This window comes from Falco naumanni, chromosome 4, assembly GCF_017639655.2.
Source record: "Falco naumanni isolate bFalNau1 chromosome 4, bFalNau1.pat, whole genome shotgun sequence".
Classification (NCBI taxonomy): domain Eukaryota; kingdom Metazoa; phylum Chordata; class Aves; order Falconiformes; family Falconidae; genus Falco; species Falco naumanni.
The window spans coordinates 75,495,471-75,522,977 of record NC_054057.1 but is presented as its reverse complement, the minus strand read 5'-3'; the positions used below and the strand labels follow the sequence as shown (position 1 = coordinate 75,522,977).

At 55.4% G+C, this 27,507-nt stretch overlaps 1 protein-coding gene across 1 annotated transcript; it reads left to right on the top strand.

The window, feature by feature from the left end:
* PPL (periplakin) lies at positions 1 to 27,483 on the top strand. The gene is made up of 22 exons (XM_040590335.1): positions 1 to 132; positions 9,822 to 9,921; positions 10,477 to 10,631; positions 11,158 to 11,278; positions 12,176 to 12,301; positions 12,590 to 12,631; positions 12,759 to 12,920; positions 13,385 to 13,492; positions 14,026 to 14,121; positions 15,150 to 15,272; positions 16,173 to 16,319; positions 17,126 to 17,277; positions 17,808 to 17,905; positions 18,165 to 18,322; positions 19,270 to 19,448; positions 19,536 to 19,674; positions 20,466 to 20,659; positions 21,014 to 21,164; positions 21,458 to 21,541; positions 22,520 to 22,636; positions 23,297 to 23,389; positions 23,880 to 27,483. Exons 1-22 carry the CDS (start codon positions 71 to 73, stop codon positions 26,562 to 26,564), a joined length of 5,292 nt encoding a protein of 1,763 aa, XP_040446269.1. The 5' UTR covers positions 1 to 70; the 3' UTR covers positions 26,565 to 27,483.
* The last annotated feature ends 24 nt before the right edge of the window (positions 27,484 to 27,507 follow it).

Below are 27,507 nucleotides of genomic sequence, written 5' to 3'. Positions count from 1 at the left end.
GTGCAGAGGCTGCGGGCGGCGGCGGGGGAAGCGCAGGCGGGAGCGCGGCGGGCGCCGTGCCGGGGACGCGATGCACTCGCTCTTCAGGAAACGCAACAAAGGGAAATACAGCCCCTCCGCGCAGAAGAAAAGGTGAGTGTCCCGGCCCCGGGCAGCCCCGCTCCTACCGGTTCGGGCAGCGCCGCTATCCCGGAGCTCCCGCCCCGCAGCATCCCCTCCCGGCGCCGCGGCTTGGCGGAGCCTGGGCACCCCCGAAGTGTGGGCACCCCCGAGGTGTGGGAACCCCCGAGGTGTGGGCATCGCCGAGGTGTGGGTAAGCCCCTGAGGTGTGGGCACCCCTGAGGTGTGGGTACTCCCCGAAGTGTGGGCATCCCCGAGGTGTCAGCTCCTCTCCGAGCTGGGTCCGCATCATTTGTGCCAGGTGGGGGCACTAAGATGTTTTCTCCCCGGTCCCCCTCGCACTGCGGAGCGGTAGCTCCCGGGAGCAGGGTCTTTCGCTTCCCAGGCATGTGCAGGGTCAGATCTCAGGGCAGAAAACTCGGGCTGCCCTCAGCCTTCACCCACTTGTTCCATCCCCACCAAGTATTCTGTCGATCATCTTTTCCTCAGCTCTCCCTGACAGAGCAGGGACACGTTTCAGTTGTACTGGTCATAAAATAAGAGCATGTGCTGGATGTGCCTCGTGAAAGGTCACTGCTATAAGGGAAAAGACAACACCCCCCCCCCCCCCCCCCCCCCAAGAAGGCTCAGCCCCTCTCTGGGCTGTGCCATGCACTTCGGCAGGAGAGCAGGTGGTCCCCAGCCCCTGCCCGCACAGGGGACACGTTCCCAATGAGGTGGATGTTTGGATTGAGGTAGATGTTCAGATCGGTTCAGAAGCGCATCCTGCATTTCCCAAGGCTCCGGCGCACGTGGAGCGGGATGGCTGGTGCCCATTTGAGCCCACGGGTTGTTCATCCCTCCCCAGAGGCACCTGCCCTGGCTGGTGGGCTCAGAGCAGCCGCCAGGCTCCCAAAAATCCCCCACTGGGAAGGAAACTGGGGAGCTGGTACAGGGGCTGAGGTGCATTTGAGAACCCAGAAAGGGATCGGTCATCCCAGAAGGCACCTATGTCTTCCAAGCTGGGGAGCCTCTCGCTGCTACCTGCCCATGGGTGCGGTGCTGTGGGGTGTAGGAGGGGTGTTCCTCAAGAGGAGGGTGCTGCCCTGGCACAGTGGATGCTCAGGCTTTGGCGTTTGCTGAGTTCCCTCTGGGCTGGGGCTCCAGCTTCAGCCCTGGGGACGGGCTCCCCCGGCAGCCCGGCTGGCTCAGCAGGGCCGCCCAGGCTCCTGCTCCCAAAGCCTGAGGCATGCTCTGCTGCCAGCTCCTGCCCTGGGGAGGGCTGGCAGGAGGAGACAGGGGTGGCACGGAGCCCCCTGAGGCTCAGCATGCACCTCCCTGGTGGCCCCAGCATTCCCATGGTCGAAGGATGGCCTAAATACCTGGTTGCATTTCTAGTCTTCAAGGGTGCTAGCTGAAGGCTTGAAAATGAGAAACAGCACACCTGGGTTGCAGCTCAGGACTCTGAGCAGCATCAGGATGCTGGGAGGCAGGAGGAGACAGACCTGGTCCATGCTGGGTGCCCACCCTGGGGCTGTGGCTGGGATCCCCACTGCTGCACTCCGAACCCTGCCAGCACTGGGGACCCCGTGCTTATGTCATCTGCTGGCGGATGGGGCTTGGGAACATGATCGTCCCTCCACTGCCCTGCCTGCAAGCCCAGCTGGCTCCGGGCAGGTGCCAAAGCACCTCTGAAGGCTGCGGGCCAGACTGAAATCTTTATTTTTCTGGTGGCTGGTGGTAACTGAGGAAGAAGCACAGGGCTGTGGCCTCCGGGCACCCCCCTGCACCCCGGCTGTCCGTGCGCACCTCAGGGATGGCTGTGCTCATTAGCCCCAATTTGTTAATTCCTGCGTTGGAGTTTACAAACATCTGTGAATCCAGGGAACACTCCCACCATGTGGAAACAGCCCCACCATCAAGATGGGGAAGCCGGTGCCAGACCGGTTAAACAACTTGCTGGAAAAGGATTGCGAAGAAGCAAGGAGCTCCTGCCTCCCGTCCCCTGCTCCAGGCACTGCCAGGCTCCCAGCCGGCTCCCGCCCAGTTTTCCTGCTAGAAAAACAGAGCAACACTGCTAAAATCAGCCCGACCGCCCCCGCTGTAAACAGGGACAGAGATTTCGACACCGTGTACAGCCCGGCCTCATCCTGCGCTTTGGCGAGGCTGCACAGCTGGCATTCAGGGGCTACACCTTAGACAATGGCTTAGTGCCAAGGTACCGCTGGTGACCGAGCAGTCAAAGCACAGCAGTGGCAGGGCAATGACCGAACGCTGCTTTGGCAAGCATGCAAGGGTGCTGGAGGTTTCCTGCAAGCAGTGAGGAGCCAGGGCTACCAGCTCAGCTGATTTACGCAGGGGTTGCCAAGGAGGTGCCGTCCTACAGCAGGTCACAGCCTGATGAGCTGATGGGAGTCCTGGTGGCTTCTTCAGACGTGAAACGAGCCCTTCCCATGATGGGGGCATCTCAGTGAGCAGCACTGGAGAGCCAAGGTCTCCACGATCTGTGCAGCTCAAGCCAGACGCTGTCATCCACCCATAAAAAACACTGTGTCCCCCTGGATGCAGACAGCCACCCTTCCCCAGCCCCAAATCGGCCCTTCAGCCTCCCATCCAAAGTGCCTTGGAGCATGCAGGATTTAAGCAGCGCCCCTGCCTATCCCCAAGCTGCTCACAGCCTGCCTGGGACAGGGGGGTGAGAGCTCGGGGGGGCAGGGACAGGTTTTCCCGTGCCATCCCTGCCGCCGTGCCAGGGGTGCAGGTCCCCACGGGGGCCAAGCCCCTCTCTGAACAAGGAAGGAGCCATGTGTGGCAACCGCCTCCGCGTCTGGAGGCTGGTCAGCCCCATGCTGGTATTAGTAAGGAGGAAAGCCAGCCTGCTTTGAAGCTCTAATAGGGCAACGGCGGGGAAAGGAGTGGCATTAAATCCTGCAAAGCCACAATGGTTTGAAGACAACTTGGTGCCAGGTCCTCTGGCCTGCCACGGCTTGTCTGTCCTTGGCAGCACTGTTTGAGTCTTGGAGCACGCTGGCCACACGCAATGCCGTGGCTTGGCTGGAGGAAAACCACGGCAATGCTCCATGCCAAGCACCCTGGACCACATCCCCATCCAACCTAATGCCACTCGCAGCACCAGTGGTTACTTGACCTGCAGCGTGCAGGTGATGCTTCTCAACAGCTCCCTGTGGTTTTGTTTTTCTGATGCACAAATTAGCAGGACCAGGGTCCAAGTCTCTCCTTAGGAACATCTGCTCCAGCTGTGGCCTGGGCTGTGGTCTCAGTAGCCACCCCCATCCATCTCTGGGCATGTCAGTAGGTGTGTGGGCATCTCCCTACCTTGTTTGGGGAACATGGATGATAATGCTAACATTTTTTTTCTCTCATGGACTTGGTTGCTCTATGCTTCTCTTGCTCACCCCATCCCAGTACTGTAAGGGGCCTGGAGATTCAGCTGGGACTGGCCATGACTACTGTGTTGTTAGCACATCATATATATATATATATATCTCAAATGTGCGTGTGTGTCTGTCCCTAGGAAGGAAGTCAGAAGCCTTGACTAGGTATGTAGTATGGGGGAAAACCATCGCCCTCCTTCCCCATTACCTTCATTTCAAACATTCTATCAAACACTTGCCAGGCACAGAAAACCGGAGGTTGGTTTCTCTCTTAGAAAGTCCAGGCTTGGGAGGTAGAAAACACAGCTCAGCCATGAGAAGTTGCTGCTGAAACTCACCCTCCTGCCAGCAGGAAAGGTCCTTGGGGTCCTCAGGTGAGAGCACCCATCCAGGAGGGCTCCCAGCCCTGGAGACCCTTAACGGACCCAGTCCCCATCTAAGAGGGGGTGCAGGAGGCTGGGGCAGAAGCAGGGAGGGCTCTGCCTGCAGGGCTGGCACCCATTTCTAGAGGCTGTTTGGTCGGGCTGGAGTCAGCACGAAGGACCAGACAGCAGGTGAGTCAGGGGAGCTGCTCTGTATTTACGGTGGAGCAAGCCTCACCATCGCCTGGCCTGTTTCTGCTTTAATTTCCATGCACATTACAATAATATATCACCATTACTACAAGGTAAGATAAATAGAACTGAAACAAGCCGGACTAAGCACTGCAACCCTGCTGTCCAGCTACACCCTAACGTGGGTAGCTTGACAGCACATTGCTCCAGAGTTTTGAGCCAGATCTTAATCTCTCCCAAGCCTGAATTACACTAGCCAGAGCCCAGCCCTTGTGCCTTCTGCTGCAGTTTCGCTCCAGCATAGTCATAAGTGGCATGGGGGAATATCATGCAGTGGTAGCTGCTGTGTGCCTTCTGTAGGATTCGTGCAGCTTAAGTCCTTCCTAAAGTGTGGTCTCTAGCAGCAGTGCACACATGGGTATACATTTTATTAAATCTATAGAAATGGAAATTAAATGGAAACAGAACTGAGAGCAGCAGTAGGTGGTCACTGTCTGATGCACCATTTGCGCATCCCACTAGCAGGATGCAGTAAGCAGGACCACGATCCGTGCTCAGACCCGCCAACTCACTTGTTCCTGGCCAAGTGGTCCCACCTGCAAGAAGCTGCTGGCATGGGAAGGTCTCCCAACAGGAGGGCAGAGGCAGGGCCAGCATCCCTGAGCTGGGGGAAGGAGCAGGAGAGAGCCCTTCCCAGTAACCCTCCCAGCAAGTGTCTCTGATTCATGGGACAAGCTCCCAGGAGGGGCCTTCCCAGGGCACCACAGTCAGCTGGAGCAGTCAGAACTCCCAGAGCATGTATTTGAACATGCTCACTTGGGGGGATCAGTGAAACAGCCTCCTTGTTTGGAAAAAAAGGAAACTGGAGAGATCAAAGGGATTTCCTACCACCTGCCAGCAGGCGCAAAGCCAGGGTGTGATCCTGCAGGCATCCCAGAGGTGTCGGCCTTGGGGAAGCTTGCTCCAAAAAATGCTCTTCTCAGTGAGGGTGAAACCTAATGGAAATAGAGAAAAAATGGGAATAAACAAAAAAAGTCCAGTTTTTAGCAGCAAAGTTTCCATATGACAGTAATTAGCATCATATTTGTCTGTCAAAAACCTCTCTTCAAAAAAAAACAAACCAAACACCCACCACAACCAAACCCCTAAGAAAAGCCCCCAAAGCCCAAGTAAAACTCAAGCCCCTCTGAAAGAAAGCATCACCTGAGATCAGAATTGTGGTAAACAGGTGAAGTGATGCCTGCCACAGAGCAGCTGCCTCCTCCCAGCTCCCCAGCTGGGAGAAACCTGAAAAAACCCTCCCATTCCTCACAGGAATAACCTCTGGTCCTTCACACCAGCCAGGCAATGCTGCGGCTGCTCAAGGCAGCATTGAAAAGAAATAGCACTTCTGCCAAACGCTGCTTTTCATGAGTGATATCATTTTTTCCTTCCTGATCAGAAAATGTTAAAAGTTCTCCAGAAAAGGCAAAGCCAGTTTTTCCAGGCCCTTCCCCCCCCTGCCCCCCAATCTTTTAAACAAAGACTTATCTATTTTAGCAGAAAAGCTTTGCATTTCCCTCCCCTCTGCTGGAGCCTCGCAAGGGCCGTGGCCCCAGGCACCTTTGCTCCTGCCTCCGCTCAGTCTCCTGTGTGCTGCCCTTCCCTGCTGGGTGATCCCTCCCCAGCTCCGCTCTGTGCTCCAGCCATCCCCGCTCCTGCCTCTCTTTTTGGCTTCAGCAGCCCTTCGCCTTACCCTGCCAGCAGCTCCGCTCCAAAGCCCAGATGCACCCACAGCTCTTCCCAGCAGCTTCCCGAAAGAGCCATCTCCTGCAAAGCCCAGCCACGCACCCTTCCCAGGCTGGCCAGGGCTTCCTCACCGCCTCGCCCATCACCCCGTGCTTCTCCTGCATCTTCTTCCTCTCAGCAGATGAAGGGCATAGGGAAGCTGACCTCCTCCATTCCCTGGCACGGAGATTTTGGCCAGCTTTCCCAGCCAACCCCTCTGGCACCCTGCTTGACACCTGGATAGATGCAGGGACCGTGCTCATCCTCGTGGTTTAACGCAGACCCAGCTATGGTGGGGACAGGCAGGTTATTAATAGGGCTGATGGTCTCATATCAGTAATGCCCACATTAGTTGGTTGTGCCACAGAAGTGGTAAGTATGCAGAAATAAAGAAAGAAATCGGGAGATATTATAAGAGAGAATAAGATCTCTCTGATTTCTGTATTTATTTCTGAACATTTCTCATTTCTGCATTTGAAGCAGCTGTGGGGGGAGCTGGCACACACACCAGCCAGCCTCCCGGCTCGGGGTCCTGTGCCACGTTCAGCAGAGGATGGGGCGCGAAGGAGCAGTTCCCCCCACGCTGCAGCAGGTGTTTGGAGACCCAGCTCCCATGGGAGGTTTTTATTAGATTTCTCTGTACCAAAACCTCAGCTGGTGACTCTCACATAAACCACAGAGGTGGAGAGAGCAAACAGCTCGTTTTTTGTGCGTCAGGGAAGCCGCGGCTGAGCAGCAGAGCCATGCCCACATTATAACTGAGCATGCCCTTGCTTGCTCTGAGCAAGCTCTGCATTTTCTTTTCCCTTGGTCACCCAGATACTGCACATGGAAACAGTAGTTTCTGGATTACCAGGCGAACTGACCTCTATGACACAAGGAAACGCCATCCTTTGCCCTCCCCGTTCCCCCAGCCCCAGCGCCCACTCCTGCTCCCTGTGGTGATGGAGAAGGGGCTGTCGCCTGCCAGGTACGGCAGGGGCTGGGGGAGGAGGGTGGCTGTGCCCCAGCACGGGGCTCCCTGAGTCACGGGGAGGGATGACGGGGGCAGTGACACCAGCTCAGGAATCAGCTGACAGGGCGCAGGCAGCCCCAGTGCCACAGCAGGGTGGTTTGGGCTCATGGCTCAGAGCCGGGGGAAGAGTGGGGAGAAGGGGATGAGTGGCACATCCTCACCCGGACACGTCATCCCCATCTCAAACCATCCTGGCAAAGCCAGTACCTGAGGAAGAGGGTCAGGGCCTGGGTGTTGCACTCACTGGTTCCTGACACCCCAGATCAGTTTTGCTGATGCAAAGCTCAGCTCTGCTAGATCAAACCGGCAGCAGCTTGTGAAGCTGTGGCTGAAACGCAGCACTGCCATGGATCCCAAGTGATCCATCCTTAATTTTATTTCCTCCATACAATTTAGAAGGTTTCAATCAAAACCAGTGCTAGAAAAGCCCCAGACCTCTTCTGCTTTTTGGGGTGGTTTTTCCATCCATGCTGTAGATTCACTGAAATGCTGAAAATTCATCCTTGGGCTTGCTAGAAAACATCAAGACCAAGGTAGGGAATGTGGAGACGGGCCAGCAAGCCCTGCCAGCTCTTCCCAAGCCCCACTAAGTGCCAGTTCAGCTCCAGCTATTGCAAAGAAGCATCACAAGCTCCCACCTGGATAATCAGCCTCTCCCACCCTCAAAGCTCAGGCAGCATCCAGTTCGCCGGTGAGAGATGAGGAAGGCTCCTTCGTGGCTGCAAGCTCTCTCAGGTTGCAGGAGGTGCCAGCTCTGAGCAGCCATCACTCGCAGACACACAAGCACGTGAAGCACATTTTTAGTCACCCAGCTTCAAACCACTTTCTCTCCACTGATTTCATCTGACATTTTCCCTGGTTTACATGGGATGATGCAAAGTGGATTTTGAAGAGCTGCTTCTACCATTGCAGTGGGATCCAGCCACCCGCACCTCATCTCCCAGTGCACCCCTGCACCCTCCAGCTGTGATTATTGAACAGAAAATGTGTCTCATCCTTGCAATTATTGCAGCTGCTGCACGACTTGCAACAAGCCTTTTGTTTGCTCCTCTGCTTGGCAATACCCACTTGGTTCATTTCTGCTGATGCGAGAGGGCCCATAATTACAGCAACCCCCCTGCTCATCAGGAGGTGCCAGGCATGCAGCAGCAGCGGTGACAGACAAACCACCAGCCATGCCAAGTACCGTCCCGATGATGCAGCTTCTATAAAAAGAAAAAAAAAAACAGTGTAAATCCTGCCCACGCCAGAACTTCCCAGGGAAGCATGGACTTCTGTGGAGCTGTCAGATGCTACGAGGCTCCCGCAGCCTGGGGCAGGGTTCGAGGTAGGGAGGAACAAGCCCAGAGCTCGCTTTTGTTATGTTCTGCTGCACTGAAAGCGATAGCAAGCAAGGCAGGCAGGAACACGTCCCGAAGCTCAGCACCAGTGCCAGGACGGAGGCTGGCCAGACCCAGGCTGGCCCAGCTTTTTTCCCCAGTGCCCACACTGGAAAGGCAGTGAGCTGGGATGTCTCTGCAGGAGGCAGCATGCAGGCCCCGAGGGGCACGGGGCTGAGAGGACCACGTACTCCTTTTACCTGCTGGCAGCGGAGCATGGGCACATGTCCAGGGAAGCCACTGCAAAGCACTGGAAGAGGACCGCCTCGGTCAACAAGCCGTGTCAGCTCTCTGCTTTGGCCCCCCGTGCTGTGGGAGACTGGAGGACATGCCTCGTGCCATTCTGGAGAAGCTCACGAGGTCAGCCCCTGCCCCGTGAAGGACCCAGGTGCTGCAGGACCCCCTGGAGCCAGGCTGATGGAGCCGCTGGGTGATGCTGTCCGCCTGGGGATGCAGGAACCCTCCACGCCATGGGTACGGCTGGGCTGCTGGTGCTCCACCAGAAAACTCTGCTCTGCCCTTCAGCCTTTGCAGGAGACACACAGCTCATCTCCTAGCAGCTATACCAGCAGTTAACGTTTCCAAGTGCCATATAAAGATTAATTCCACCACCACATAACGAGGTCATTAAGATTCATTATCCCCACTCCGTAAGTGGTTGGGATTGGAGTGAGCCAACCTTCAGCTTAAGCCCAGATGGCGAAGCAGCACAGCCGGGACACAAGCCCCAGCCCTGCCACCAGCCCCCCGGCTGCAGGGCTCTTGGGGAGCACACCCCGCTTTCTGCCTCCGGGCTGCAGAGCCCTGGCACGCGGCCCCCTGGGCCCTCTCCTTGCGGCCAAAGCACCAGCAAGGAGATGAAATGTTTAAAATAACTCTGGCAATGCAAACGCTGCCTCACGGGTTGTGGTGACTTTGCTGTGAATACTTGGGCTGGCCCCGCACCCTGCCTGCCCAGCTGGAAACAGAGAGGCTTGGACCAGCGTCACCCGGGGAGCAAAAACCAGTGCCTAGCAAGAGGCAGAGCACTGAAAGAGAGAAGCAATGTGTGCTGCCCCATCCCTTTGTTTGGTTTAAATTGTGAATAACTCCTTGCAGAGCAAGGAAGCTCTGGCTGTGGATGGAGGGGCACAGCATGGGCCCCAAGGCAGGGCTGCACCCTGACGTGGGGTGCACACAAGGCTATAGGCACAGACAACAGCCTCAAACAGGCCAGCTCGCCTGCGTGAGTGGGGGTCGGGGTCCTCTCTGCTGCTCAGGCTCCTCCATCTCCCCACAGGACGCCCCCCGCTCTCCCTGTCCCCTATGAACAGCTCTTTTCTTTCTTGCTCCAAAGCCAAGGGAGGCTCAGGCTCGCCTACCGCATCGCTCCCATTTCCACCATGTGGGAGACACCGTGTCCCCACCCGCCACCCCCCTCCTGGCAGCGCAGCCGAGTATTTTGGAAAGTGTTAGCAAGGCAGCAGTGAGTCACGCGCAGCTGCGGTGCCTGGCAGGCTCGGCTGGCCCCCGGCCACCCCCGGGGTCATGGCACCCCGAGGGCAGCCCCTGGCAGCAGCGTGGGGCGGTGGCCGTGATTGTGGGGTGACCAGTCCCCCCTCTTTCTCCCCAGCATCTCCAGCAAAGAGCTGACCGAGCTCATAGAGCGCCTGCAGAAAAATGCCGACCAGGTGGAGAAAAACATTGTGGAGACTGACTCCCGAATGCAAAACGTAAGCAAGCTGTGGCCCCGTGCTCGGGGGCTCCTCCGAGCAGCCCTGTCCCCCCGTTCCCTCCCACCGCAGCCCTTCCCATTTCACTGTACCCTCGTGTCCTCTCCTATGGCACGTGTGTGGGGCTGCCCTGCCCTGCAGCGGGTACCTGGCTGCAGTGGAGGGGTGTGGGGGCTCCCCCGGCTTGTGGGAAGGAGGTGGGAGGGTGTAACAGGTGATGGGCCCCTGAAATTCTTCCTTACCCAGGGCTGGATAGCACTGTGCAGAGCAGGGATGTGCACCCCTGGACGTGCATCCCAGCAGGTGGCTAAGGCGGAGGTGAAGGGGCCTGAACCATCCTCCTCCCCCAAAGGGGACGATGCCTCCTGAGGCAACACAGCCTCCCACCCCTCGGGGCTGGCATGGGTGAGAGGAAAGCCAAAGACATCACCAGGAGGACAGGAGACGGCAGAGCTCCTGCCCATCTCCGTGCCCAGGGGCAGTGTGGCGGGATGACCTCTCGGGTACTGTTTATTTTCCCCTCGTGACCCTTCCTCCTGCTCTCTGCCTGCCCAGGACTTGCACAAGATCAAGGCATGCCAGCTAGCGCAGTACAAGGACCTGACTGCTCAGAAACTCACCGAGTCCGACAAACTGCTCTACGTGCTGGATGGAGATGCAGCGATCGCCCGGCACATGAAGCACCCCCAGGGTGACATGATCACAGAAGAGTGAGTACTGGGACACACACACCTGTCCCCAGAGCCTTGCAGGGCGGGAGGATGCTTCTCCAGGGGCTCTGCTCAGCTCCTGCCTGCAGCTGGGGCATCACCGCGAGCTCCTCTGCACCCCAATTCACATTAAGGTGTGTAACCCACAGCCATCCTTGGGCACCCCTAGAGTGAGAACGGCTGCACACCTGCCGATAGCAGCACTGCACAAAGCATGGCAGGGTGTTTTCTGCCCACTGCAATTGCAGACCACACTCTCCCCTTGCACCAGCCTGCCCTGAGCTGGCAGACATGCTGAGCAGCCTTTGGCAGAGGATGGGTGCACAGGAACTTTCACCCTTTCCCCAGCTGATTGCACAACGCGGCTGCTGCCAGCCTGCATGGCAGTGCAGGGCTCTCCAAGCTCCCCTAAGGACAGTCCCCCCCGCTCTGTGGGTGCCTGGGAGAGAACGACCTACAGCTATCGAAGCTAATGCCAGCCCATGCCCACACCCTGCATCCCGTCCTCACCTTTCCCTTCCCACAGCATCCGGCAGCTGAAGGAACGAGTGGCAAACCTGCGCGTGAAACATGACCAGATCTACAGCTTCCCCCTGCAGCATATTGAGCCCCAGGTCAACTGGTCAACAGTGATCGAGGAGAAACAGGTACCAAGGGGACCATCAGTGCCCCTGCCTGGCCAGTAGCACCAGCTGGGCAGGACTTTACGCATCTCCCCGTGGAGAAAAAGGCTCTTGGAAACCTTCTTGGCAGCATTGTACTGGGAGCAGCAAGGGAGGAGGTGGGGTGTGGGGTGGCAGGGGAGGGTGTGGAGATGATGGGACAAGGCCAGCGGCTGTGGCACCAGGGGCAGGTGATGGCAGTGGCATCACCACTGGAAGCTGGGCTGAGAAAGGAAAAGCTCTGGAGGATGGGGGGCCCATGGGGGTGTGCCAGCCTGGCCATTGACCTCCTGGGTGAGCTTGGGTAAACCTCTGCCTTTCTCCATCCGAGGATGGAGACCACACACACCCTCTCCAGGCAGTGTGCTCCAACACCCCACCGTCCTGAGAATGGAAAAGCTTCTCCTTATATCCAGTCTGTGCTTCCCCCGTTTCAATTCATGCCTGTCATCTCTCATCTCCCCACCACACACCACCCTGCACAGCCTGCTCCATTTTCTCAACCACCTTACAAGAAGGATGCTGTTAGATCCCCCAGAGCCTTCTCCTCCCCAAGCCAAACAAGCCTCAGCCTCTCTTCTTGGGTCCTTGCTTCAGCATCCCCAGTCACCACCTGCTTGAGGCTGTACTCTGTAGCCCTTCTTTTTTTAATTTATCCTCCTCCCTACACTCTTCCAGCCAGAAAAGAGTTAAAACTCCAAACCGCCTTTCCCATGGCCACATGGCAGATTTCACCAAAGTGCTCCTGGGCACCAACCAAACGCTGCCAACACCGGAACCCATCCATGCCCAGCTCCATGGCCACCTCCAAGAAGAGTTTCTTAGGTCTTAACTGCCCCATCCCCTTCCCCCATTGCTAACACCAACTCCCGTGTGCCACAGGACGCGTTAAACAGCAAGGGCTTTGGGACCGATCTGCCGCTGGTCAACAGCCAAGTAGAAGAGCACAACATCTTCCACAACGAGGTCATGGCCATTGGCCCGCACATTGCCAAGGAAGGCAACAAGGTCAGCTCTCATGCCCCTCTCCCTACTGCCCCGCAGGGTTGGCCTTGTCCCGAGCGGCTGATGAAGGGGAGGGCATCCCACCAGCCAAGCTGCCACAGCCCGGACCAGGGTGGGTGGGTGCCCAGGTCCACACCTAGCCGCAGTGCCCAGCATCGTACACCGACTCTAGCTTTACGATGAGGCAAATCCCATAACCTCCACATCCCACTCCACCCTTAAACCCCCGCCAGACCACCACTCTCCAGAGACATGCTCCTAACTCCTACCTTGCTCATTCTCTGTTACCAGGAATACAAGAGCGACTTCCAAGCCAAATACCAGAAGCTGCTGGTAAGAGCCCTCTGGGATCCCAGGGGCAGAGCCCTTTTGAAGGTTCCCTTGCCGGAGTGGCCAGGCACCCTCAGGGGACCCATTAAGAGGAACTTTGGGCTGAGCTGTCCCCTCTGCCCCTTCCCAGGCCGGCTCCCAGCAGCGGCAGCAGGATCTGAACTCCCTGCAGGACTACATGCAGCGCTGCACCAACAAGCTCTACTGGCTGGATCAGCAGGCGAAGGACAGGACCCATTATGACTGGAGCGACCACAACCTGGACTACCCCAGCCGCCGCCGCCAGTACGAGGTCTGTGTCCACTCCCCAGCAGCCTGGCCCATGCTGGCTGGGTGCTGTGCAGCAGGGGAGGGGGGCACAGAGCCAGAGGAGCAGGCTGGGGGCTGGATGGGGGCAGGGAACGTCCCTTCCCCCATGCCTCAGTTTCCCCCACTCCATCACGAAGGGCTTTGAGATGTACAGGTGATAGCATGCGGATAATAAGGTTAGTCTTGACCTCCTGCCAAAGGTAACGCAATGAGGAAGCTCGGCAGTTTCCTCGTTCTCCTCTCCCTTACCTCAGCATTCACTTGGCAAGAGTCACCACACTGTTAGCAACATCTGCAAGGGAAGGAAAAGCGAAAGCTGCTGCGGGGGAACATCACACATTCCATCTTGTGGGGCTGTTCAGGCCCTTTCAGAGTAGCTCAGCCGTAGGACGCAGCCAGGGTCCCTCTCTTGGCGCGGGGATCAGTATCTCACCTCTCTCCATCTAGAACTTCATCCACCGGAAGCTGGAGGAGAAGGAGGAGGCCATCAACAAGCTGCATGCGGATGGAGATCAGCTGCTTACCCAGAATCACCCTGGGAAGAATGCCATCGAGGTGAGCATCAGGGATGGTTCCATCCTACCCACCCACCCCGCAGCTTGGGGGACTTGCCCAGCCCTTCTCCAATGCGAGACCTGGTGCCAGCGCAACTCTTGACTTTACTTCCTGGGATGCCAAGTGGGAAAAAAGTCTCCTTCACCTGCAGGTGTGTAAACACCATTGTAGGAGCCCAGATAAACCTAAAGAGCTCTTCCCACCTTCCTCATTCCTGTGGCGATTACCCTGTACCTGTCTACAAAGGATAAATTATGGTGGCAGTCCCACATTTGATGGGAAGAAGGACATAAGACAACAGGATTTGCCACCTCCTTCTACTCCAACCCCACACTCCCACCAGAGCATCCCAGCTTTGGACTAGCTGTCCGGTATTCCCAGCCTGGCTCTGACCTGAGAGCAGCTGGGTGGCTTCTGAGGCAGCCAGGGAGTTGTTGGCTCAAGATGGAAACTGGTACATTCTGGTGGGCAGCTCAGGCTCCCCCCTACCACAGGGCACCCTGCTGATGCCCCCCTCCTGCCCCCTGTCACAGGCTCACATCGAGGCAGTGCACGCTGACTGGAAGGAGTACCTCAACCTGCTGATCTGTGAGGAGAGCCACCTGAAGTTCATGGAGGACTTCCACAAGGTACCAGTTCCCTGGGGGCAGCAGGACTCTGCACAGCCTGGGGAGTAGGTGGTGGGCTGCAGGAGGTCCCAGAATACGAACAAACTCCTGCTGCTCTGGGAACAGTAGAAGGGGTTGAGTCCTCTAGTCTACAGGGCTTTTAAGGCTAGGAGGGCCACCCTGAGCTGACAAAGCAAAAGTCTTAATTGTTCAAGCACCACAGGTCAGTAATTGTTTGGCTAAAGCATGACGTGCAAAGAGCATCCGCTCCAGTGCCGAGGTTCCAGAGCCGCAGTCTGGCGCTGGCATCCCTGCCTGCAGGACAGCAGAAGTATCTTGCAGAGGCACCTCACCCCCAAAACAAGGCACGGGGAGACCTCACATGCTCCACTCGGAAGCGGAACAGGTCCAAGTGGGGAAACTGCACCTGCAGAAAGCAGAGCTGGCCCCCCAGGGAGCCCTGCACCACGGCTCAGCGTCCCAGCTGAGCTCGGCAGACGGATGTCTGCTGGATAAATTGCATCTGACAGCCAGGGAGGCTCTGCTGGGAAGCAGGTTGGGCTGGATTCCTCTCCCACAGCCTGGGCGTGTTGACATGATGAGTCTGTTGCCAAAGCTGAACTGTGGTGCCCAGCCCAGGCAGTGTCTTTTGTGGGTATCTGCCAGAATAACCGCCCCAGGGGGTGGTTTGTGTGTGGAAGGGCTTGGCTCTGCTTTCTCCTGGGCGCTGGCAATGGAGACACCACGCACCATCATGATGCTGTCCAAGTAAAACAAAATCGAAGGCAGGGAAAGGGGGGATTTTACAACTCTGCAGGAGATGACCATGCAATAACTGCCACTGGTTGTCTTTCCCCTAGATCTGCTGTCCTGAGCGTGGGAAATAGTGATGCCTTGCCTCTCTCCATATACTTCTGGGTGTCTAGGTGCCCATTGTAGCTCCTGGTGACCATCGATGCTGTAGGCAGTGCAAGGACCAGGATGCTGGGGTGGGTCCGTTCCATGTTTCAGCAGGACCCTCTCTCACAAGAGCCTCTGCTTTTCTCCAGTTTCAGAAAGACACTAAGGATGCCCAGGAGCTCTTGAAGAAGGTGGATACAGACCTGGACCAAAAATTCAGCCCAGAGTTCAAGGACAGATACCAGCTCGAGTCTCTCCTGCGGGAGCTGGATGTGAGTATTGGCGGAGGCAGGACCACAGGGGAGGCAGCAGCGGGAGCCAGCATCCCTGTGGCATCAATGGAGGGGCATCCCTGCCCATGCAGGCATCTAGCCCAGCTTTCTCCATGGCAGGCAGCAGGATCATGCTGCCTGGCCTTCACCCGACTCTTCCTTCCCCTCTAGCTAGAGATTGCCTCTCCCATAGCAACATAATTGCTCACTGGGCTGGTTTTTATTTGTTCTTTCATTGAGTTAGTGCTGATTAAGGGTGGGAGCATAATTAGACCTGCTGCCAGAGGAGGTTGTGGAACTTGCTGTGCTGCCGAGAGCTGGGCTGCGAGATCGCCCACTTGGGAAGGGCTGTGCTGAGCTGAGCCGCTGGCCTGGCCCAGCCCAAGCCCAAGCATGCTGCAGCAAGCCCAGATGATGCACATGTCCTGGGACAGCCAATAGCTCTTCCTGAGAGCCATCCCTCTCCTCCTTCATGCTCCGTCCCACTCAATGTTACGGGATACCCACCTGCACAGCTAGAAATAGAGCAACTGACAGCAAGCCTCGTCACAGGGCTCTAATTAGAGCTGATGGCTGGGAGCGGGGCTATCCATCAATGTGCAGCCACACAGATGTGGACCACTCACCAGGGAACACCTGTCGATGCCTGGTGGCTAGTGCCAGGGCACAGTGCCAGCTGCAGTCCTGGCTGCAAAAGTGAGCAGGAGAGTGCAGGAGCACTTGGCATAGAAACACAACAGCTGTAGAGCAGGACTCAGGAGCCATTTTCACTAGCATAAGCAAAAAAGAAGCCACAGTCTGTCCTGGCAGCATGGTTACGTGCTCCTCCCCAGCTGGGAGAGCCCAGGAGCTTGTTCTTCCCCCATTTGCCTACTGGTTTTGGTTGTTGCCCTGTGCTAGGACCAGGAGAAGGCCTTGGACAAGTACGAGGCAGTGGTGAAGTCCCTGCAGGAGCGCAGCCAGCACATCCTGCCTCTGCGGTACCGCCGTGAGATGCCGCTCCAGCCCGTCCCCGTGGAGGCTCTCTGCGAGTACGAAGGCGAGCAGGTAACAGCTCCCTCATCCCACGAACAACACAGAGGTGCTGCTGGGGACTGTCTCCTGCGGAGCACTGGGGATGGCACTGGCACGTGGGGAAGGAGCGATGTCTCCCACAGCAGAGACAAGAGGAGTGCTCACCCCGGTGGGAAAGCAGGTTCGGCAGCTCAGGAGGAGCAATGCAGGAGGGGTCTGGGGGAAACACAGCCTCTATCTGCCCTGCAGACACCGTGCCTATCGCACGCCCTTCAGGAGGTTGCAACAGCCTAGCTCTGTCCCATTCCCACGCTCCCTGTGCTGGGACAATAAAGGTGTCCAGGCACGTTTCTGATCAAAGAAGCTCACCATCACTGGCACAGTCCCGGCAGGATCCCCCCATCCCGGTATCAGTCTTTGCAGGACCGCACAGCTGACCAAAGGGATGGGACAGCGAAGCCGGCAGACGCCACGGGAGCGGTGGGGGCCTGGAAAGGAGCGAGCAGCTCGGGCTGACTCAGCTGCCAGCCTCTCCGAAGTGGAAAGCCGCAGCACAGCCTTGGGAACGCCTTCTCATCTCTGCCCTAGTGGGAATTCACTCGCCTTGGCTGTTGCAAAAAGGAGGCATGGCTTCATACCTGGAGGGTCGGGGGAGGGAGGAGCAGGACACATGAGCCTTTGGCAAGCAGCAGACACTTGGAGAAGTGAGGGCTGCCAAGAGGAGGGACTAGAGGTTATGCTGGTCCCTGCCCCCCAGGAGTGGCTCCCGGGGCTGCTGGTTCGGAGCAGGGCAGGTGATGGTTCCTGACCTGCTGCTGTGACCGGTTCCTGTCCCCCAGGGCCAGATAAGCCGAGGAGCCCACTACACCCTGCAGAAGAACAGCGGAGACATCTGGGAAGTGGCAGACAGCTCAGGAGACAAGATCAGGGCCCCAGGGGTCTGCTTCATGATCCCCCCGCCTGACGCAGAAGCAATGGCGCTGGCAGACCAGTACGTGCCCCCTGCCGGACCCTCTCGCTGCCCCAGCAGCCTTTCCACTGGCTCCCAGCAGCCCCAGGCCCTGCCATGCCACCAGCACTGCATCCCCCGTCTGGCAGCGCTGGCAGGGGCCTCCTGCCCTGACTCCCGCAGGGAAGCCTCAGGCTTCCTCCAGGAGGGATACCTGCACCTTCCTGCTTGCACACACGATCCCACCTGGCAAAGTGGGGCCAGCTCAGAGCCAGGTCCCCCCTCTTCTGGGGGGCCATTGCAGCCGGGGAACTGCCCACCCCTCCCTCAGCAGGCAGGTACCTGCCTTTGCTGCCTCTCCCCTGCTTTCACCCCTCCAGTGCAGATGCTGCTTGACCCCTTTGCCAGTGTGGGGCAAAGGCACCTGTCCCCCACTTGCTCCATGGCTGCCTGGAGGGGCCAGGTCCCACAAGCCCCTCCAGAGCTGCCCCTCCTTCCCAGAGCAGCACCAGCGTGATCAAGGGGCCAAGAGCCTGACTCCGACCTCATGCCAACACTGTCCCGTTTTGCAGAATTGCGGATCGCTATGTGACCGTGAAGGAGAAGACAGCCAACTGCAAGAACATCCTCCAGCAGCGCTACGAGGGGCTGAAGGCAGACAGCATTGGAGGTGCGGCTCAGGAAGGGCAGCTTAGGGCATAAAAAAGCTGCTGTGGCCTTGAGCTTAGGTAGTGGCTGATCCTGGGGGTACATCACAGAGAGCTTCACATCTCCTAAGGGTCCTGGGGACAACAGTGTTGGGATGCGCGTGGTACAGAGCAGCCAGGGCTCAGGGAACAGAGGGGGATGTGGGTTTTGCACTCACTGGTGGGACTGAGCCTAGACCCAGCTTCCAGCTGGCTCTGACCTGCTCCCCCCTCGTTATCCAGATGCTGCGTCGGTTCGGGGACGCCAGCTTCTGGCAGGGCTGGAGAAAGTGAACAGCGACCTGGACAAGCAGGAGAAAGCAATAACAGCAAATCTCCGTCCACCGCTGGAGCAGAGCCGGGCTGTGCAGGACAGCACTGAGCGCTCCAAGGACCTGAAGGTACAGGGCTGTGGAAGGAGACAGATGGTGCCATGCAAGGACCCAGGGGGTCTCCAGGGTGGTCCCGAGTATGCTGGGTGCTGTAAACACTCCCTGAGCCCAGGAGCATGCAGGGATGATGCTTACAGCTGGTTGCTTCTTCCAGTGGAGATGGGGAGCGGCCCTTTAAGCAGCCTCAGAAGTCAAACACCCTTGCCCTGCTGCTGGTTCAGTTCGGTCACAGAAAGGTTGAATGGGAAAAAGGTGACAACTGCAGAGCGCAGACTATGGGGAGGAGAGGGGAGCCCTCAGGTTTTGATCCTGCCTGCATTCTGAGCACAGCAGGGATGTTACCATTGCCACCACCATCACCTGCTCAGAAAGGAGCAGGAAAACACCTATGGTCCAGGGCATTGTTTCTCCTTGTGGACCTGCTCCGCCAAGCCCCGTTGCTGGTGGCATCCTGCTCCTTTCCTCTCCTTCAGACCCCTAATTAAGCCAGGCTCCGTGCCACAAACGTCCTTCGGTTTAGGAGGAAGTTCAGGTCCTGGTTACATCACCTGCCAAGGGCTATGTCAAAATCCAGGTGCCACCACAAGTGAAAGCAAATTGCCCCAACTGCCTGCAGCGCTTTGACATCCAGGCAAGCATTCCTCCATCAGGCTGCAAAGCCCAGTGGTCCAGATGAGTCCAGCACATTTGTGACAGAGCTAGAGCTGCTGGGAACCGCTCCCCAGCCACAATTTCCTTGTTAAGGGCTAGCTAGCCTGCCCCAGAAGAGATCCAAGTCATCAGAAAGTCAACAGAAAATATCCTTTTGTCCCCTATGGGACTGAAAGACATCTGCCATCAAACACAAGCCCTCAGCCCTGACCTCCCTCCCTTCTCACACTGGGCAGCCAAGGGTCAGCTTCTTTGTAGCCACAAGGTTTAGTTCAGCTCCTATAACGGCTTTATTCCTACCACAGAACATCACCAATGAGGTCCGTCGCATTGAACCCGAGAAAACGAGGAAGATCCAGGAATGCGAGGCCTTCATCGAATCGGTGCCAAACACTGGCAGTGCCACCTTGGTAAAGAACAAGGTGGAGAACACCAACAAGAAGTACGACCGCGTGGTCCAGCTGCTCAGCGCTGCCCAAGAGAAGTCAGTCATGGCTTAAGTCACAACGTAGGATCCTGCAGGAGATAGGTGCGGGCAGGCTGAAACACCTTTCCTCTTGTGTCCATACAGAGTGGAGGTGGCCACACACCTCGAGAGGAGCCTCCAACAAGGCCGAGACTTGCTGTCTACCTACGAGAACAAGCTGGTTGTAGATGACACAGTACCAGAGGATTTGCGGGTGGTAGACCGTAAGAAAGAAGAGCTGCTGGTGAGTGTTTTCTCCAGCCAGATTTCTACCTTATGGACATGCTCCACATGAAAAACCACTTTCCAAAAGCTGGGGTAACAGCTGCTCAACTCACAAGTTTCCACCAGTTAGTAAAGGGATGGTCTCCCACAGCTGGAGATGGGACCTCGGCTTAACTGCAGCGATCCACACCTACTTTAGATGCAAAGTGTTCCCCCTTTCCCAAACCAGAAACCAAATGCCAGTTGAAAACTTGTGGTTTGGTGAAAGGGCTAATGGCAAAGGACAAAATGGTCTAGGAAAAGCAACGTGGGTCCATCGCTTTCCAGTATCAGGCCACTAGCAGGGCTTTGAGAATAGTCCCTGCTAGAAAAAGCTACCAGCCAAAACCAGCAATCCTTCTACCGTAGGAAGGCCAGAATTTTCTGTCCTCCTTCAGCTTTTCCATCAAGCCCCCAAGTTTGGACTAGCATGCAAAAGCTTTCACAGCTCCTTCTGGAGCTGTTGTGAGCCTTAAACCCTGTTCCTGCCAGTGCATGAGGAGCACCAAACGTTCTGCACGCTTTTAAAGGTTAGCAGGTGAGAAGGGAGCAAGAGCCAGCCTTTCTCCCCATCAGCTTTACCAGATGGCTCTACCTAAGCTCTGCAAGCCTCTGACTGGCTTTTCTCCACAACTCATAGCACTGCTGCAGCCCAGCCATTCCTTAGCATCCTCTGCAGCTCCAGCAGAGTGGCTGGAGTTAACAGGGAACAGTGACAAAAGCCTGGCATGTGTGCAACCCCGGAGAATCCCTCTCCTACTTTTTCCACAGGCCATGGGCACCGAGCTCCAGTCCAAAAGGTTCCTGCTCAATGAAGCAGAGCAGAACTTGTTAAGGACGAAGACGTGCTCCAACACCCTGGCCAGCAAGTTCCAGGAGCACTGCCCAGACATTGAACGGCAGGAAGCCGAGCTCTACAAACTCAACCAGCGCTTCAACAACCTCAGCAAGCAAATTGACCACAGGTAAGACTCCAGGACAGGATCGAGCTAGGACTGGGGAGCTGGGATATTTACAGTGCAGCTGGAACCACACTGAATCTGGGAAAGGCACACCATCATGGGAACAGGGAGTTGCAGAAGGGCTTCCAGGGAGGTCTAGGGAGGAGGGGAAAGGTTCCTGGCATCCACTGGGTGGGTAGGTCTGGGCAGCCTTTAGGATTAAGTGCTCTTGCAACAGCAACAAGGGCTTTAGCAAGGGAACAGCTGACTCAAATCTCTTGTCTTTAGGGAGCAGGGGAAGCAGGGACAGGTTAAGAGGGGTTTGCAGAAAACGCAGGAGATGTGACAGTGCTAAAGCTGAGCTGATTTCCCCCACAGAACACAGACCCTGCAGAAAGCAAGAAGTGCCTATTCCAACTACCGCGCCAACTACGACAAAGTCAACCAGTTCCTGTGTAACATACCCAACTACGAGCCACAGGAGACCGACAACATCCAGCAAGTGGAAATGAAGCTGAAGAACCAAGCGGTAATTATTTCCGAGAGCACCCTGGGCCTCCCAGGGAAAGGAGAAGGAACAACACTAAAAGGAATAGAACATAGCTAGCTCCTGAAGCATTTATATTTTTCTATTTTATGTTATTAGCTTTATTTATTTTTATGCTATAAGGTCCCACTGTCCATGCCTTGTTTACATGCAGCAGGGCAGCTTGAGAAGGTTCCAATTCTCAGTGTTGCAATTTTAATGGCAACCCTCCAAAAAGGCTGAATGGTGCGTTTGGATGTCGTGTTCCCTCTGACGCGTATCTCTGTGCATGCCAGGCGCTCCTCACTGACATCGCAAGCAAGGAACAGGAGGTGCAGGAGGTCTCTACCACAGCTCAGCAATACCAGCAGGCAGTGAAGGTAAGGACTGCAATTCTGCTGGTGGGACACTAACACAGAATCACACAAAAGGGTTGGGTTGGAAGGGACCATCAAAGGCCACCTCGTCCAGCCCCCCTGCAGCGAGCAGGGACACCTTGCACTGGATCAGGCTGCCCAGAGCCCCGTCCAGCCTGACCCTGGATCTGTCCAGGGACGGGGCATCCACCACCTCCCTGGGCAGCCTGTGCCAGTGTCTCACCACCCTCTGCCTAAAAAGTTTCTTCCTTACATCTAGTCGGAATCAACCCTCTTCTAGTTTAAAACCATTGTCCCTTGTCCCATTGCTACAGGCCCTGCTAACACGTCTGTCCCCACCTTTCTAACAAGCCCCCTTTAAGTACCAAAAGGCCACAAGAAGGTCTCCCCAGAGCCTTCTCTTCTCCAGGCTGAGCAGCCCCAACTCTCCCAGCCTTTGCTTATAGCACAGGTGTTCCACACTCTGATCATCTTTGTGGCCTCCTGTGGACCCGCTCCAACAGGTCCATGTCTTTCCTATGCTGGGGCCCCCAGAGCTGGAGGCAGCACCACAGGGGGGTCTCACCAGAGCGGAGTAGAGGGGCAGGATCCCCTACATCCTGCAAGGAGTCACCTAAAGAAAGCCTAGTCCCCTTGCTCTGTCAACCGATGAGCTAAAACCAGGTTGTATCTACTGTAGCATAGACATCATGTGGCCGTTAGCATGGCAGGTAGCTCAGATTTATAGTCTGGGGGGGAGGGTTTCCATCCCAAGCCCAGCATCAGTAACCGAACAGCCAGCCCCGACCTGCCACTGTGCGGTTACAGCCACAGGGCAGCAGCCAGCCCAGGACCTGCTGGGAGGTCTCTGTGTCCCACCAGCCTCAGCAGCTTCCCTAAAGCACAGGTCGAGGGAAGAAGGCATTAAAGTCAGTGTTTTGGAAGCACCTGTGTGTGACGGGGCCTCAGTAATCTCACTGTCCTGGGAACTTCTTCCCACAGGACTATGAGCTGGAAGCTGAGAAGCTCCGGTCCATCCTTGACCTAGAGAACGGCCGGAATGGGTACATGAGCAAGAAGCCCAGGCTCCAGTCTCCAGCTGCGAAAGTGAAAGAGGAGGTAAGTAAGGGGCAGCCTGCAGAGAGCTGGAGCAGATGGCAGCTTATGGGACCCCGGGTCCAGCAGTTATATTTAGTGTCAGCGACCTTGGTCCAGAGGGGACTGCAGAGGATGGGGGGAGGAAGGGATTTTCTATCATTCTTAACCCATCCATTTCTTTGGGCTGGGCTGGCCAGAATGAGAGAGGGGAAAAAGCTGGATATAACACTTTCTGAAGGGGAGAAAGGTGGGGGGAGGAAAGTGAAAAACCGGAAAGGTTTTCCCCCCTCTCCAGACTTTCAAGCAGAGAGGGAGATTTCACCGCCAAAGACTGCATCCTAGACAGAAATACCCACCGACAGCAGGCCACAGGTTACTTATTTACACGGGAGGTGTTTGCTGCCTGCCTCAAACGCACCCTGCCCGTCAGGCAGGCAGAAGTGCCCACCCAGCTCTTCCTCGCCTGCATCTCTTTTTGCAGACCTTGATTAGGGAATGTACATGACTGCACGCCCACAAGAATCACTCCTCCTCCCCCAAAGTGTGGCAGATCACTGCTGTAGAAGGTTTTTAGAAGAGCACCCAGGGTTACTTCTTTAGGGCCTGTTGTTTCTATTCAGCAAATCTTGAACAAGCACCCCTGGTTCCACCATCTCTTCTCAACACATTTTTGTTCCGTAGGAAGCTGTTCTGGCAGCCAGGTTCACTGAAGTGAATGCTGTGAACAGACAGAGGCTGCAGAATCTGGAATTCGCTCAGAGCCTCCTGCGGCAGGTAAGTGGCCATCAGGAGCAACGCGATACTCAAAGGACAGTTGCGTAAACAACACACACGCTTGCCTTTGCTATTACAATTGGAACTGGAAACCAACTTAGCTAGTGTCTTGTGCCCCCAGAATCATTAAGCAGCAGACACTTCAATCAGATAGACAACCCTTCTGCTCTCCCCCAGTCCCATCTCCCACTTGCCCTAGGAAGCTCTGCATCATTTCCCAAACCCACACCAGAATGGTGTCCTTTGAGGCTAAAGGCTTTGTCCTGGCAGCAACAGGCAGTGCAGAAAGCATTTCTTAGGCTGGAAATCCACGGAGCAGTCCAAGAGCAGCCTGTTTGCATATACCCCCTGTTCAGTGTTTGCAACAGGCAACCTCCATTAACCAAGTTCAGCATCCTCCCGTCGTTTTGTCACAGGAGGCACTGAAAATAAGCACCAAAGGTATGATTATTTGGGGTTTTTTGACTACACGTTCTTTTTTCAACAACAGCAACCAGAGGTTCAAGTGACACAAGACTTTGTCCAGACCAAGAAGTCCGTAAGGCCCGTGGAAGAAGTCTGGAAGTTGAAGAAAGAGCTTGAAGATGAGACTCAGCGTCGGCAACAGCTAGAAGCAGAGATCAAAGCCATTCAGAACAACATTGTCCACCTGCAAAACCAGAAGCCCCAAGAAACCATTATTAAGAAAGAACTGCTGAAGAAAGTGCCTGACCCTCAGCTGGAGGAGAGCTTCCACAAGCTGCAGCAAAACCTGGCAGAAGAGCAGCGCAAGAACCAGGTGCTCCAGGATGAGCTGGAGGCTCTTAAAACCAGGCTGCGTGTTCTGGAGCACGAGAAGAGGGAAGGAGGGCAGGAGTACATAGTTAAAGAGGTACTGCGTATTGAACAAGATAAGGCTCAAGCTGATGAAATCCTGAAGCTCAAGGAAGAACTGGAAGAGCTCAGGAGGCAGGAGGGAACCAGAGAGAATGAAGTCATCCTTTTACGCCAACAAATTGCTGTGCTGTCCAGTGAGAAGAACAAGGAGCAGGAGAAAGTAACAGAGAAGGAGGTGCTGAAGCTGCAGAATGATCCCCAGCTGGAGATGGAATTCCAGATGTTGCAAGAGAACAAGCAGAGGGAGAGTGCCCTCCGGCAGAAGCACGAGGAAGAGCTCAGCTTCCTCCAGGACAAACTCAAACGTCTTGAGAAGGAACGGGCCATTGCCGAGGGCAAAATTACTGTCAAGGAGGTGCTGAAAGTAGAGAAAGACTTAGCCATTGAGAGAGAGGTGAATGAGCTCCGGCGCCAGTATGAAGATGAGAAGTCCAAGGGTCGTTCCAACGAGCGCGAAAAGGCTGAACTGCTCAGGAAGATCCAGCTGCTGGAGGAAGAGAACGCCAAGGTGGTCGTCCATGAGAAAGTGCGTGAGATTGTGCGCCCAGATCCCAAGGCTGAAAATGAAGTTGCCAACCTTCGTTTGGAGCTGGTAGAGCAGGAGAGGAGATATCGAGGTGGCGATGAACAGCTGAAGACCTGCCAGAATGAGCTGGCTGCTCTGAGGAACAGAGGGCCACTGGTAGAAGTCAAAGAAGTCATTAAGGAGGTCATTAAGTACAAGAATGACCCAGAAACCGAAAAGGAGCTACAGCGACTCCGGGAGGAAATCATAGAGAGAACAGCAGCAATTGAAAGAGCGGACCTTGAGATCTACCAGCTGAAACAAGAGATACAAGCTTTGAAAGATACCAAACCTCAAGTGCATATGAAGGAAGTTGTGCAAGAAATTCTGCAGTTTCGGGAAGACCCCAAGACCAGAGAGGAGGTGGAGTCTCTGAGAGCGCAGCTAGCAGATGAACAAATGAAACACATTGACCTGGAGAGGGAGCGGCTACTCCAAGAAGAAAAAGTACGACAGAAAGAGGAGGAACTTTTCCAGGTGAAGGAGAAAGTGGTCCAACAGGAAGTAGTGAAGTACGAGCAAGACCCCACCTTGAAAGCTGAAGTCAACTCCTTCTCTCAGAGCATCGAGAGCGAGTTGAAGCAAATAGACTGCCTCCGTGAAGAACTCCGCAAGCTGCAGAGGAGGCGGTCTGAGCTAGAGCGTCAGCTAGAAGAACTTGAGAAAGAGAGACAGGCCCGCAGAGAGGCTGAACTGGAGGTGCAGAGGCTGAAGATCAGGTTAAATGACTTGGAAGAACAGGAGAGAGAGACAACAGAACGAGTGACTGTGAAACAGAAAGTGATCCTTCAGCAAGATCCCCAGCAAGAAAAGGAGCACTCCCTCCTCAAGCTGGAGCTAGAAGAAGAGAAGCACCGGAGACAAGTTTTGCAAACCGAACTAGAAGCCCTGAGAAAGAGGCTCCTTTCTTTGGAGAAGATGGAGGTCAAGGAGAAAGTGGTCTTTTCAGAGAGTGTCCAAGTGGACAAAGGAGACACAGAATATGAGATTCAAAAGCTGAAGAGCAATCTGGAGGAGGAAAGCAGGCGTAAGAGGGAGCTAGATGCAGATATCAACCGCCTCGAAACCAGGCTGTCTGAGGTGGAATTCAACAACTCCAAGTCATCAAAGGAGCTAGACTTACTCAGGGAGGAAAACCACAAACTGCACCTTGAGAAACAGAACCTGCTGATGGAAACAAGGAGACTGCAGTCAGAGATTGAACTCACAGCAACAGAAGCTCGGGATTTGAGAAACATGACCCACATGGACAGTGGAATAAGCCTGGACTCCAGATTCCAAGCTTTGGAAAGAGAGTTGGACGATCTGAAGCAGTTGTCTAGAGAAAAAGATGCAGAGATCGAGCAGCTCCAGAATCGCCTCAAGACAGTGGCTATCAAGAGGGAACAAAGAGAGAACCACCTGAGGCGCTCCATTGTGGTCATCGACCCCGACACAGGAAAAGAAATGTCTCCGGAGGAAGCTCATGTGCTTGGCCTCATTGAATGGAGCTTGTTTGTCAAACTGAAGAGTCAGGAATGCGACTGGGAGGAGATCTCCATAAAGGGTCCCAACGGGGAATCATCTGTGATCCTCGACAGGAAGTCTGGCAGGGAATTCTCAATTGAGGATGCCTTGAAGAGTGGAAGGCTAACCATGGCTCAGTACAACAGTTACCTCAACAAGGAGATGTCAATCCAGGAGCTGGCAGTCTTGGTGTCTGGAAGTAATTACACAGCACTCCCTCCACTTTAGACACTTCTCTCAAGAGCAGCTAGTCAGAGCTGTGCCACTTGTTAGACTACCAGATCACTGCAAATCCTCGCCCTCCTTTGAGTCTTCCAAAATGCTAGAGCCTCTGCCCCAGCCACGCTGCGACGCCGCACTGCTTGCTGTCATACACTGCAGAAAAGCACCACCAGTAGTGGAAAAGACGTTTGTTGGGACTACAGCAAAACCTTCTCCCCCCTCTTCATCCCTACTTAATCCCTCAACCTAACAAAAACCAAGACAAAAAGCCTCAGGACAGTGAAGTACCTGAAGTCCAAACACCCAGCAGAACCTGCAGTTTCCTCAACATATACTCACGTACTCGCATAAAAAGCTACGTACAGCAGTTCGTTAGAGAGACTGAAGGTCAAGATGACTCCGAGGTGACCAGCAGGAGCTGGGTACGTCAGCTGCATGTTGGTAAGCCAGTTTCATCGTGGACAACCGACTAAATGATGGGATCGTCCTCTGAGAAAACCAGCTCTGTAAAAACAAAGGTGTGCTACACATCACAACACAGAATCACCACATCAATACCAAAACACCATCATTTTGTTCACCTACGTGCCTATGCTGCTGGGGAAGAGCGAAGCAGATTTAATTTGATGGCATCAGCCGTAGATCCAGGAGGAGCATTCACATACCACTGAGGTCAACAAGAAGTATGTGAAGAGATGGCAGTATTGCCGAACGCAAGAGGGTAGTGTAAAGCATGCAGCTGTAACGAAACGCAGAGTGCCTTCGAAACACAGTTAGCTTACCTCATGGTTAAAAGCCATTTGTGCTGGTATTTTACTGGATGGAGTTACATGCAGCTACATGTTTCATTTACTTGTGTAAGGGAATGGGAAATAGAGGGGAATTCTATTTATAGTACAAAATAAAAATGCAGTGGTTCCAATCAGCAGCTGGTTTTTCTTTATTAATA